Source organism: Balaenoptera musculus, chromosome 16 (genome assembly GCF_009873245.2).
Source record: "Balaenoptera musculus isolate JJ_BM4_2016_0621 chromosome 16, mBalMus1.pri.v3, whole genome shotgun sequence".
Lineage (NCBI taxonomy): Eukaryota > Metazoa > Chordata > Mammalia > Artiodactyla > Balaenopteridae > Balaenoptera > Balaenoptera musculus.
This window is the reverse complement of record NC_045800.1, coordinates 65,497,898-65,510,009: the sequence shown is the minus strand read 5'-3', so window position 1 is coordinate 65,510,009 and position 12,112 is coordinate 65,497,898. Positions and strand designations below refer to the sequence as shown.

The 12,112-nt window shown below is 34.1% G+C and overlaps 1 protein-coding gene across 3 annotated transcripts in view; it reads right to left on the bottom strand.

Moving 5' to 3' along the window:
* Window positions 1-12,112, bottom strand: part of SLC25A16 (solute carrier family 25 member 16) — a 34,831-nt gene that overhangs the window by 19,017 nt on the left and 3,702 nt on the right. For 2 of the 3 annotated variants that reach the window (XM_036828780.1, XM_036828778.1), the window contains exons 2-4: window positions 9,421-9,513; window positions 4,741-4,874; window positions 3,953-4,016 (exon numbers count right to left, since the gene is read on the bottom strand). In XM_036828780.1, the coding sequence (XP_036684675.1) occupies window positions 3,953-4,016; window positions 4,741-4,874; window positions 9,421-9,513 (291 nt within the window). The remainder of the gene's footprint in view (window positions 1-3,952; window positions 4,017-4,740; window positions 4,875-9,420; window positions 9,514-12,112) is intronic. The other variant, XM_036828779.1, reaches the window with a different exon arrangement.

The following is a 12,112-nucleotide window of genomic DNA, read 5'->3' as shown; positions in this document are numbered from 1 at the left end:
TCAGTAGTTGTGGCTCATGGGCCCAGTTGCTCCGAGGCATGTGGGATCTTCCCGGACCAGGGCTCGAACCCGTGTCCCCTGCATTAGCAGGCAGATTCTCAACCACTGCGCCACCAGGGAAGCCCTGCCCATTTTTTGATTGGGTTGTTCGTTTTCTGAGGAATAAGGAATTCAAGTGGCTGGCTCAAGAAATGTAACAGGCCGCTGGCATGGAAGGTTTAATAACATTCCCCCATACTTATGGAGGACCTCAGATCTTTCAGAATGTTTTCACAGAATTCTCTACTCTGACCCTCAGAACAACTAAGAAAGAAAGAGAGTTGGGCAATCATAAGTTCTACTTTAACAAATGGATAAATGAATTATGGAAGGCTCAGATGACCTGCCCATAGCCAAAGGACATGTATGTAATGGAGGCCAGCCACGATCCCAGGCAGTAAGTGTTCTGTCCATTTGACCTCCCAGCCTTAGGCCCAGCTCTGAACTAGAGTAGACCAGAAACGGCCACAAGCAGAACTCAGCTCATTGCTTCTGGTTTCTGACAACTTCCTTCTTTTTCCTCTTCTCTATCCTGTCACTCTTAGTTTCATAGGAACTGGCAGATCAAGATTTATTTCAAACAAGTGAAACATACAGAAAGAAAGGAGAAGGCCTTCCTTAAATATACAAACCTTGATTCTCAGTCTCTAGTTTTTCCTTTTTGAATGACTGAGATTCAACATGTACTGGATTGTAGTTGTAGGATGAGGGAAAAGGTTGAAGTTCAAAAAAGCTTTAAAATAAGCTCTGTTGAAATGATCATGAAAAACATACCATTTTTAATTTTGGCAAATATAAAATTTCCAAACTTATGTTCAAAGACCACCAAAGGTACAGAAGCAAAGATACCAGATATAAATAAAATTAAGCAGAACATTTATTTCAACTGTTTAAAATCATAAAAGCAAAATGTAAATTATAATTACTTAAACATGATAATAAAAAGAGAAATATTGGTTAATGGAAGCACTAGTCTTATCTATAATAGCTAGAATTTTTTAAAACTCTTTTCTTTAAAAATTAAAATTTATACTTGAAGTTCCTTTGGTTTATTATTATTTTCTAGTGTATATTGAAACCTTGATGTTAACATGTCTTTCATTTCAGAAATATGAAGCTAAAAGCACCATTTGAACATGCTAGTCAAGAAATAATCAAGTGCACGAAAAGGAAATAATACAAAGTCTTTAGGATTTTACTCATATTCATAATCCTACTTCATCTTTCCCACAACCCTAAAAGAAAGAATTTGACCTGTCACTTATAAAATCAAATTTAAGAGACAAAAAAATTTTAAAGTGATGTAAGAAATCATAAATTTTAAGATTTGGAAACTTTACTAAAATTTTCCTTCTGTAAAATGAGAGATAATCATAGCACTTTCCTCACAGTATCTTTCTGTGACCTACATGTCAAGTACTCAAAGATTACATGGCAAGTGCTCAGGTCTGTGAAGGGTACAAAGCAAGTGAACAATACATGCTAGCTAATGTTACTCACCAGCACTGCCATGCCAGTGTAAAATACTAAAATATTTCTATAGCAGTTGACAAATAGCTGTTGCTCCAGCTTCCAAGATCTCCCGCATCATGACTCTGGTAGCCTCTCCCTCAACCAGAGCTCCCACCACCACCACAAACCGTCTCCTGATCCAGCCATGAAAAAGTTAGTTGGAGGCTTTCAGAGCCTGTCCTATTTGTTAGTACCTCTACGGTTGGTTTGCTAAATATTTTAGATACTATTCCTGGTTATTTTTAATACTTATTGATCTTGGGTCAGTCTGCCAGAAGTCAAAAAGAGTTAAATAAACATTGCGTAAGGCAAAACCATGGATAAGGTAGGTCAGGTTGGACATTATAAATCTAGGTCCAAAAAAATCAACTGAAATCCTACAAACCTTGTGATAACCACATAGTTAAGATTTTGATATACCACCTTCCACTGGTCTTATTTCCATTAGCAGAAATAAAAACTGTTAACATGTTGGTTTATAACCTTGCAGATGTTTTTTTAATGAATATTTACATATGTATTTACTTTTTAAAAACCAAAATATGATATAGCATATTAAACATTCTCTTTTGTAACTCCCTTTCTTTCTACATATGATGTAAACATCCTTCTCTGTCAATAAATACAATTCTACAAATGTACAAAAAAAATCTAGTACTGGAAGTATAGAATTCTGACATGGATTTTTTTTACCACTCTTCTATTGCTACATACTTAAATTACCTTTTGGTGTGAGAAACAAAAAAACAATGAAAATCTAACATAAAAAAAAATCAATATAAAAAAAAGTTTTAGTGGAAAACATGAATAAATGTTTTTATCTTAGAATGGGGAAGGCATTTCTCAACACAATTCAAAAAATTTTGAAGCCACAGAGGAAAAGACTAACCCATTTGGCTATGTAATACTTCTATATGGGGGGGAACTTTTGGATGATTTTTCCAAAAAAATCACAAATAAGGTTAAAAGACAAATCTAGAACTGGGAAATAAAATAATAGCAATATTTGACAGAAAAAAAAATAATGTCTTAATTCCCAAACTCATAAAAATGAATATTTAAAGAATAGAAACAATTCAAGGCTGAAAGTAAGAAATACAAATGGTCAATAAACATTTGAAAAGCTGATCAACCTTACTCATAATTAATTGCCAAATACTAAAAATTTAATAAGGCCCAGTGTTGATATGGTATGTAGGGGAAAGGGCTACTGAAAGCATTATGGAGATCAGTTGTTTGGAAAGGTTTATCAAAAATTAAATACACATATCCTCTGATAAAGTAATTTCCCTTCTGAAAATTATTCTACAGATATATTCACACAAGTACAATGTGTTATTTGCAAAACAAAAATTTTAAATATCCCAAACGTCAATCAATAGGGGACTGAGTAAATAAATAATGGGCCATTTTTACCTTAGAATATAACACAGTTCTTCACAAAATTAAGAAAGATCTATGTACTGATACAGAAGAGAGTCCTAAGATAACTATAAAAGTTCTAATCCTATAGAATAGTATTGGAAAAAAGCACACGTAAGGGCTTCCCTGGTGGCGCAGTGGTTGAGAATCTGCCTGCCAATGAAGGGCACATGGGTTCGAGCCCTGGTCTGGGAAGATCCCACATGCCACGGAGCAACTGGGCCCGTGAGCCACAATTACTGAGCCTGCGCGTCTGGAGGCTGTGCTCCGCAACAAGAGAGGCCGCGATAGTGAGAGGCCCGCGCACTGCGATGAAGAGTGGCCCCCGCTTGCCATAACTAGAGAAAGCCCTCGCACAGAAACGAAGACCCAACAGAGCCATAAATAAATAAATAAATAAATAAATAAATAAATAAAACGAATTAAATCTTAAAAAAAAAAAAAAAAAGCACACGTAAGAAACTGCTAATAGTAATTGCTTCTAGGGAGCAGAACTATTTTCATTGTATAGGAATATGTATTACTATAGTCATAATTTTTTTTAATTTTTTGAAAGAAAAAAATAAACATTTCCAGAAGGAGAACTGTCCAAGGGAACGTATGATTTTCACATAGCTGTAAGTTTAGACTGCTCCTTACATCTCCTACTGTAAAACACTCTGAGTTGGGATATTAATGATTTCTTGCATAATTGAGCATAGGAAGATAACAAATGTGTGCCACTTAATCAATGTCGCACATATTACCTAAAGCAAATTAAGTATTTTAATAGAAAATTAATTTGCAGAAATAAAATATACCCTGTATAGCACAGGGAACTACATTCAGTATCCTGTGATAAACCATAATGGAAAAGAATATAAAAAAAAGAATGTCTCTATGTGTATAACTGAGTCACTTTGCTGTACAGCAGAGATGGCACAACATTGTGAATCAACTCTACTTCAGTTAAAAACAAAAAATTACCCACTCCTCTTACCTGCCATGGACCCAGCCATTAATCTGTGTACATGACCAGAAACTCCCAGTTTTGTAGTAATTAACTAGAAACCAAAAACATCAAATTACGCACTTTTACAGAAGCAATCTTGCCAAATGTACTATATTACACATTGATGACCACAAATACTTAAAGTGTGAATGGGAGTAGTAGGAATAAAATGCTACTATAGACAGTGAAGTCTTGATACTGCTTACTTTTCATTTTAAGATACCCTATGATAATTTTTAAAAAATTATTCTTAAGATACCCTATGAAATTTAATTCATTAAACTCCTTTCTGTGTTAAGATGTTTGAGAGAATAAACTTTCAGTCAGCCAGAAAAGAGAAACTTAGTACGATGGGAAAAGCTGTTAACTTACAGCATTACTCAAAAACAGACTTTCACAATATGGTCTCACTAGTTTATTTAATAAGAAAATCCAAAGTTGCAATGTTCCTCTCCTACAACTGAGAAACAAAAAGCATATCAAAAAGCTATTAATATTTTATGGATTTATTATTAGCTACTTGAAGGATACTTTGGCTCTTCTTCATAAGTATGAACATAAACAATTTACTCAAAAATGACTAACAATCCTGGAACAGATAACTCCAAAACCAAGTTATATTTAAAAACTTAAACTATCACAAGCCTTAGTCTTTCAAAAAGGCATTACTTTATCCATTCATCCAAAGTAACTTTAAAGGTCAAAGCAAATGCCTTGTCAATTAAGTACGCTATTCAAAGACACAAAAGAGGAAAACAAGATAAAGGTTCAAGTACCGTTTTATAATGCTCAAATGCCATAAACTGGATTGCACCATAAGGAAAAATTCGAATCATCATTGCACCATTCCCTTTATACAATCCAAGGTATCCCTCCTTTTGGGGAACAGCACGCAATGCAGAAAATACTCCTATTTTTAAAAAGATTTTTAGAAGAAAAATACTATTAAAACAGAGAAAACTACCTAAATTCAAATTTTCATGACAATCACAGATAAAGATTACTATGCCATCATTCATGATATAATTTTGCTTGAGGAATTACATGAATAGTAATTTCTGTATAACAGTTAAAGCTACTTAAAATACATCATATGTCCAAATTATGTAAATATTCCTCATGTAAAAATATAAAACATACTATAGCAAGAACAGCTACGAATTATAGTAAATTATATTTATAATTATTGTAAATTATATTAATCCCTAGCAACCTAAAAGAATATTAATAGAAATATATTCAACATCCAGATAATGCACTGCGGATGAGTATCTGGAAGGACGAAGGAAGGTTTCCCAGACTGACCCAGATACCTGTGTGGTTTGTTTATGAAAGAAGCTGCTAAATAAAAGAAACAAATAAAAAACCTACCAATTAAAAAACTATTTAAATTGGGGGGCAAATTTTCATTAGTAGTATACTTTAATTAGGAATACAGATAAACAAAGGCCTGAGTTCTGATCCGATATACTGATATGTTTATTATTCTAATAATGTCAATCACTAATCCTATTTGCAGTACAGACTTCTACATTCCATTATTAAACTATTTAAATTCCAATATTAAACTATTTAAATTCAGGTTCCTTTCCAAATTTTTCAAACAAAAATTAGATCAAACATGAAAGTAAATCACTGGGCTCATTTCGAAGTTTAGAATGCAAGTAACCTTTTGATCCCTTCGCAGAAATTAAAACTGTAGGTACTTACTAACATCTAAGAAAAGATATACTCTAAAAGCATTTTTCATAAGCAGATATCTAAGTGGACTAATAATGTATTAAAAAGAATTCTATTTGGGGAGTTCCCTGGTGGCCTAGTAATTAGGATTCCAGGCTTTCACTGCTGTGGTCCGGGGTCAATCCCTGGTCGGGGAACTGAGATGTCGAAAGCCATGTGGCGCGGCCAGGGGAAAAAAAAAAAAAATAGAATTCTACTATATATATATATATATATATATATATACACATACAGCTATATGTATAATATAAAGTTCTTCCAAAATACATGAATAATACAACTAAATATATTCACCCCTCCCTAAAAAAATTCTATCAAAGACATCCTCTTGCTGGAAGAGAAGACTAATGATAAGCCCAGTTTAATTTTATTCAAATGTGTTTGTAATAATTTAAGGGTAATCAAACTTAGAACAGTGGCCACCTAGCAGGAACAGGAAGGTTGACGATGAGAGAGAGTACAGAGGAGGTTTCAACTGTACTGATGATGTTTATTTCTGAAGTTCTGTGCAGCTCCACATATGTTTATTATATTATTCTCTAAAACTCTTTGATTGTTACAAATATTTAAAGAGAAATCATTAGTAGAAGTGAAATAAAGTTATTTCAAAAAAAGGAAATACAGGGACTTCCGTGGCGGTCCAGTGGTTAAGACTGCGCTTCCAGTGCAGGGGAGCACAGGTTCGATCCCTGGGGGGGGGGAGGAACTAGGATCCCACATGCCATGGGGCCAATAAATAAATAAAATTTTTTTTAAAAAAAGGAAATCCAGGAAACAAGGAGCAGGGGAGGGGGGAGGGGGGCTGGGGAGGATACAAGAAAAGCACAATGAACAGAAAACATAAATCTATGATTGAAAAAAAAATCTAAAACATATAAATCCTTCTATTAAAAGCCAAAGACTCTCAAATTCTGTTAAAAGGCAATGTCTAACCAAATGCTTTGCACAAAAATCTCACCTAAAACAAAATAACACAGAAAGACAAACAGAGGAAGACTGGATGTTGAATGTTTTCGAATGGCATTTAAATATCCATTGAGATAATGACGTTATTTTTCTCCTTCAACCTATAGTCTGTACTATTCTTACTTTGGGAAATTGAAATTTTCTTTATGGCATAACACTGAACCAATTTTTGCATGTGTTACAAGCATATTTGGAAAGAATATGTATTCTCCGCAGGGTGCAAAGTCCTCTTGTCTATGTTATATCAAGCTTGTGTGTTATTTAGATCCTTTTCTGTATCTTTATTTTGTCAACATAGGATTACAAGGAACTAACAGTTGGTAAAATATAAGCATATGCTTGTGTATATATACATAAGCTCTGAAGGAAAATGGAAGAAAACTGTAGATGCTTGATTCTAATGAGGGGACAAGGAGGAAGACGTTTGCTTTTGTACTTTTTGAATTATGAACTTGTGAAAATATTATACATTCAAAAAATAAAAATAAATAAAATGTAAAAATAACAAAATTTAAAGGATTTTTAAAGAATCCTATTATGATTCATCTACCTGTTTTTATATCACATTGACTGTAAAAAGTTAAATGGAGTTCAAAGATTTTTAATATATTACAGGAAAAAATTCTTTACACTTGGTGCAAATTGGGGAAGAAGAAATTCTAATTATACCCCTTCCTTTTCATTTGGCCACAATAATTTTGATTCAAAATAAAAAGTAGTTTTTGATGCCTTGGAAATAACGCCATACATGTTTTAAAAGAAGCTAAAGTAAAAGTTTTATTCAGTAGCATATCTTTATCATCTTTGACTGTGAAAAATCATGTTTTTAAATTTAAGCAAAACTGAAAAACTATCTTATGCACGTAAAAAGGGAGGCACCTAGAATAAAATGCCCAACAATATTTTTAAAATAAATTAATAAGCCACTAATACTTTTCTTTTGGCTTGTATATTTTAAAGATACAGGAAACTCCATACACTACACCAATAGTTCATTGTTGCACTACAGGAATTCTGTTTCAAATTTTGCATGCCTTGTAGGGTACACTGTAACCCGTGGCATGCAGCCCTGTAGAGCGTGAAATCTAATGTGAATATGTAAACTAACGATTACAAATCAGGAAACAAAACAACATACATCAGCATGGGGAGAAGTTTAAAAGAATAAAACAATACTGCTCAGACATTCATATGCTGGGTCACTGTCAAACACCACGAGATATTGGGTAATATAATTCATCTCCTTTTCACCCTCAATTCAGACTACAAAAGAAAATCATTTCCTTCCTTTCCAGTTTTATATAATCTCTCAATAAGTTCAAAGGTCTGATTCTTTCTATACATGAGCAGTACTCTGTGAAGATATAGAATTTATTTCTGGACACTAAGATATTAGCAAAATTTTTCTTTCAATTTAAAGAATAGACTTACTTTGTATTAAAAATATTGACAGGAAAATGAGACAATAAATATAAAATCACATTTTAAAAACTCAATTGTTAAAATAATTGATTCTTATTCACTCTGTTAAATATCTTTCTTAAAAATGATGCATAGATCATGCAGAGCACACATCATTCCCATTACTGAAGCATGAAACTGTAAAGCAATGGAGTGGTATGAGTTAGTTGCCTTGACCTAACTTCTTTCTTGGTCTCTATCCACATTAAATTTTTTCTTTTAAATCTTTTTCCCTCTAATTGAAAATTTAATATATGTTCAACATGTATTACAAATTAGCTTAGAGGAAAAAAAATACCTATAATCTCACCACTGAAAATTAACCACTTAATGTTCATATTTCTCCTTCTAGCCTTTTGTCTAAACATGTTTACTTAGATAAAATGCAATATGATTAAACCATTTGCAATATTTTTTCATTTAACTAATATATTATGAACATTCTTCCTAGTCAATTAATATTCTTTTACAATTTTTTATGATTGCAAAATAGTCTATAATATGGACTTATTTATTTAAGTAATACTTATTATTTAACTTAGCCAATTCCCTATTATTAAACATTTTGGTTGGCTCTTTTTTTTTTTTTTAACCAATATAAATAATGCTTTGATTCTTGTATATACATATTTGAGCACATTTCTGATTACTTCCTTGAAACAACCTCCTAGAACTAGAATTGCAAGGCCAAAGAATATGTATCTTTTCAAGACTTTTGATGCATATTACCAAAATGCCCTCCAAAAAGGCTATAAAAAATCCTTACTCCCACCAATGATATATTAGAGTGTCCATGTTAATTATAATAGCTGATTTTTATGTTTACAAGGAACAACTAAGGGCTCGATATTTTTTTAACAATGCAAGTTTATCCATATATACTAATTGCATTGGATTCTGCTTGCCCTAAAATATCTACAACACATGCTTAAGTGTTTAAAGGAATAAACCTTATCTCTATCACTAGTTGGATTTTTTTTTTTAAATCAAGCTGAGCTATTACGTGTGTCTGTTAAGGATGTGATTTGTTAATCTCAATAAACAAATATGTAGTACTTACTTCAATGATTCAAAGATTTTAGAGTACATTAGTACCCTAAAATGATAAACATATATAACCACTATTGCAAATGAAATGATTAAAATGGATAAGAGATACATCCCTCGTAAAATCTGCCCCCAAACTTGAACTCCTTTTTGTGTCCTCTTTCCACTATAATTCACAACTAGAAACGAAGACAGCAGATGGATAACATTTTCATTTTTCTCTTTAGCATCCATTAACTCACCCAAGTGTTTGTAATGGTGATTGTGAGCTTGTAATAAAACCTTCACTCGATCCAAAGGAGCAACTGTTGTTTTGGCACAGCATCCAGCAATACCTAAAAAATTTGAAAAGATCAGGAAGAAATTCCATACCATTTCTTTCCAGATGGAAATCATTATTTAGAGGCTAGCACACCCTCTAATCTCTAATTTGATCTCCATGGGTAGAACTGCCCAGTAGCAGGGATATGTAGATGATGGGCCCCCATTCTCTACAATTTAATTATTGAGCACATCAGACTTAATAAGTTTGAAGAGTGTAAATCTGCCCCCTAATTCCTGATGAACACTGGAATGTTGCTAAATGTGGTTATGGAGACAGACACTTGGAGGGATTTACCCACCTATAAGCCTCTGTTTGAAATAACATCTTCTTCTTCTGGATGACTTCTCATTGAAATAATCAAATTTCACCCGTAAAATTCAGTCATTCATTTATCCACTCAGCAATTATGTATTTGGTCCCTACCACATGCCACTGTGCAGACATGTGGATGACAGTAAAGTGCATACATGGGCTTTAGCATAAATCAGAACCCAGGTGAGCCCTAATAGCTTGGTATGCTTCTAAGGTGACAATACATAAAGATTTTTTGCTACAGACTGTCTGTGTCCCCCCAAAATTCATATGTTGAAAACTAATTCCTAGTGATGATATTTAGAGGTGGGAGGTGGTATTAGAGGAGGTGATTAGGACCCTCATGAACGGAATTAATGCCCTTATAAAAGAGGCCCCAGAGGGACTTCCCTGGAGGTCCAGTGGTTAAGGCTCTGTGCTTCCACTGCAGGGGGGCACGGGTTCGATCCCTGGTCGGGGAACTAGGATTCCAAAGGCTGTGCGGTGCGGCCAAAAAAAAAAAAAAAGAGGCCCCAGAGAGATCCCTGGCCCCTTCCACCATGTAGAAACACCGGCTACGAGGAAGCAGGTCCTCCCCAGATATTTGTTGGCACCATGACCTTGGACTTCCCAGTTTCCAGAACTATGAGAAAGAAGTTTGTTGTTTATAAGTCACCCAGATTACAGTATTTTTGTTACAGTAGCCTGAACCATCTAAGACACTTTTGTAAAGTACCTTACATGTAGTAAGCACTCAACCAAATGAGTTGTTACTATCATAAAAAGGTGGACAAAAAAGTCCTTGGTGTCTTTTTTATGGTTATGTTAAGCTCTTCATCATTGCATGTTTGTTAAGGAAGGTATAGGAGGACTGGGATATTGTGAGTCTCTTTACTACTGCATCCCCAGAGACCAGTTCAGGGCCTGGCACCTAACAGGTACTCAATACCTGTTTATTGAATGAATGAAGAGTCTTACTTTACAAACTTTTAAAAATATAAGACAAAATCACTCAAAATCCACACACATTTACTTAATAGCTCAGCATGTAACTGATGCTAAAATGCATATTCTGAAATACCCAAAAATAAAATGCCTATTTATACTCAAATATTAAATCCACATATAAGTTTCTATATCAAGCTTCTCTTATCTGAACTAATGGAAATAACAGTCATGGCCACTCAAAACTGAGGATAAGCTAAAAATAATTTTCACTCGGGTACATTTGGTTTTAGAATAGTTTTTTATATTATTATCTTCCCATTCATTATGAAATAACCATATAAAAATTATTTAGAATCTGTTGAATAAGTAGGTTCCTTTAATAATATCTTTACTTGCTTATTACATCACTTTATAGCTCAATTAATCATCACAAAAGTCCACTGAGTAAGGTCAAGTAGCCTTTATCTTCATTTTGAACAGCTGAACTTAACATATTTGCCAAAGAGGACTTCTCTGGTGGCACAGTGGTTAAGAATCCGCCTGCCAATGCAGGAGACACGGGTTCAAGCCCTGGTCCGGGAAGATCCTGCATGCTGCGGAGCAACGAAGCCCATGCGCCACAACTACTGAGCCTGCGCTCTAGAGCCCACAAGCCACAACTACTGAACCCGTATGCCGCAACTACTGAAGCCCGTACGCCTAGAGCCAGTGCTCCGCAACAAGAGAAGCCACGGCAATGAGAAGACTGTGCACCACAACGAAGAGTAGCCCCCCGCTCGCCGCAACTAGAGAAAGCCCGCATGCAGCAATGAAGACCCAATGCAGCCAAAAATAAATAAATTAATTAATTTATTTTTTTTAAAAAAAGATATTTGCCAAAGACCACTGCTAATTACCAATAAAAAACACGTATGGTTTCCTTTGTACTAGGTACTAGGCTAAGAGATTCAACTGCAGGCACTGTGCCAAGGCTTTTACAGGTACTTTCTCATTTAATCATTACAATTACATTCTGAGGTAGGTACTCGTATTTTCCCATTTAAAGGATGGGGAAACTGAGGCAAAGGGAGGTTAAGTAACTTGCCCAATGGTATTTTCTCATATCACTTGGACCAGGAGCGCCTATAACGGTTATAAAAATCTGTGTGCAACTTTTTATACTCATTTTATCCAAATAACAAAAAACTAGAAAACAAAGCGAATTTTCACAATAGATGAAACTGGTAAATCCATACAATGCAATACTACTACTCAGTAACAAAAAGGAGCACGTTACTGATACATACACATGGATGCAACTTAAATGCATTTTGCTAAGTGAAGGAAGCCAGACTCAGAAAACTACATATTGTATGATTACATTTATATAA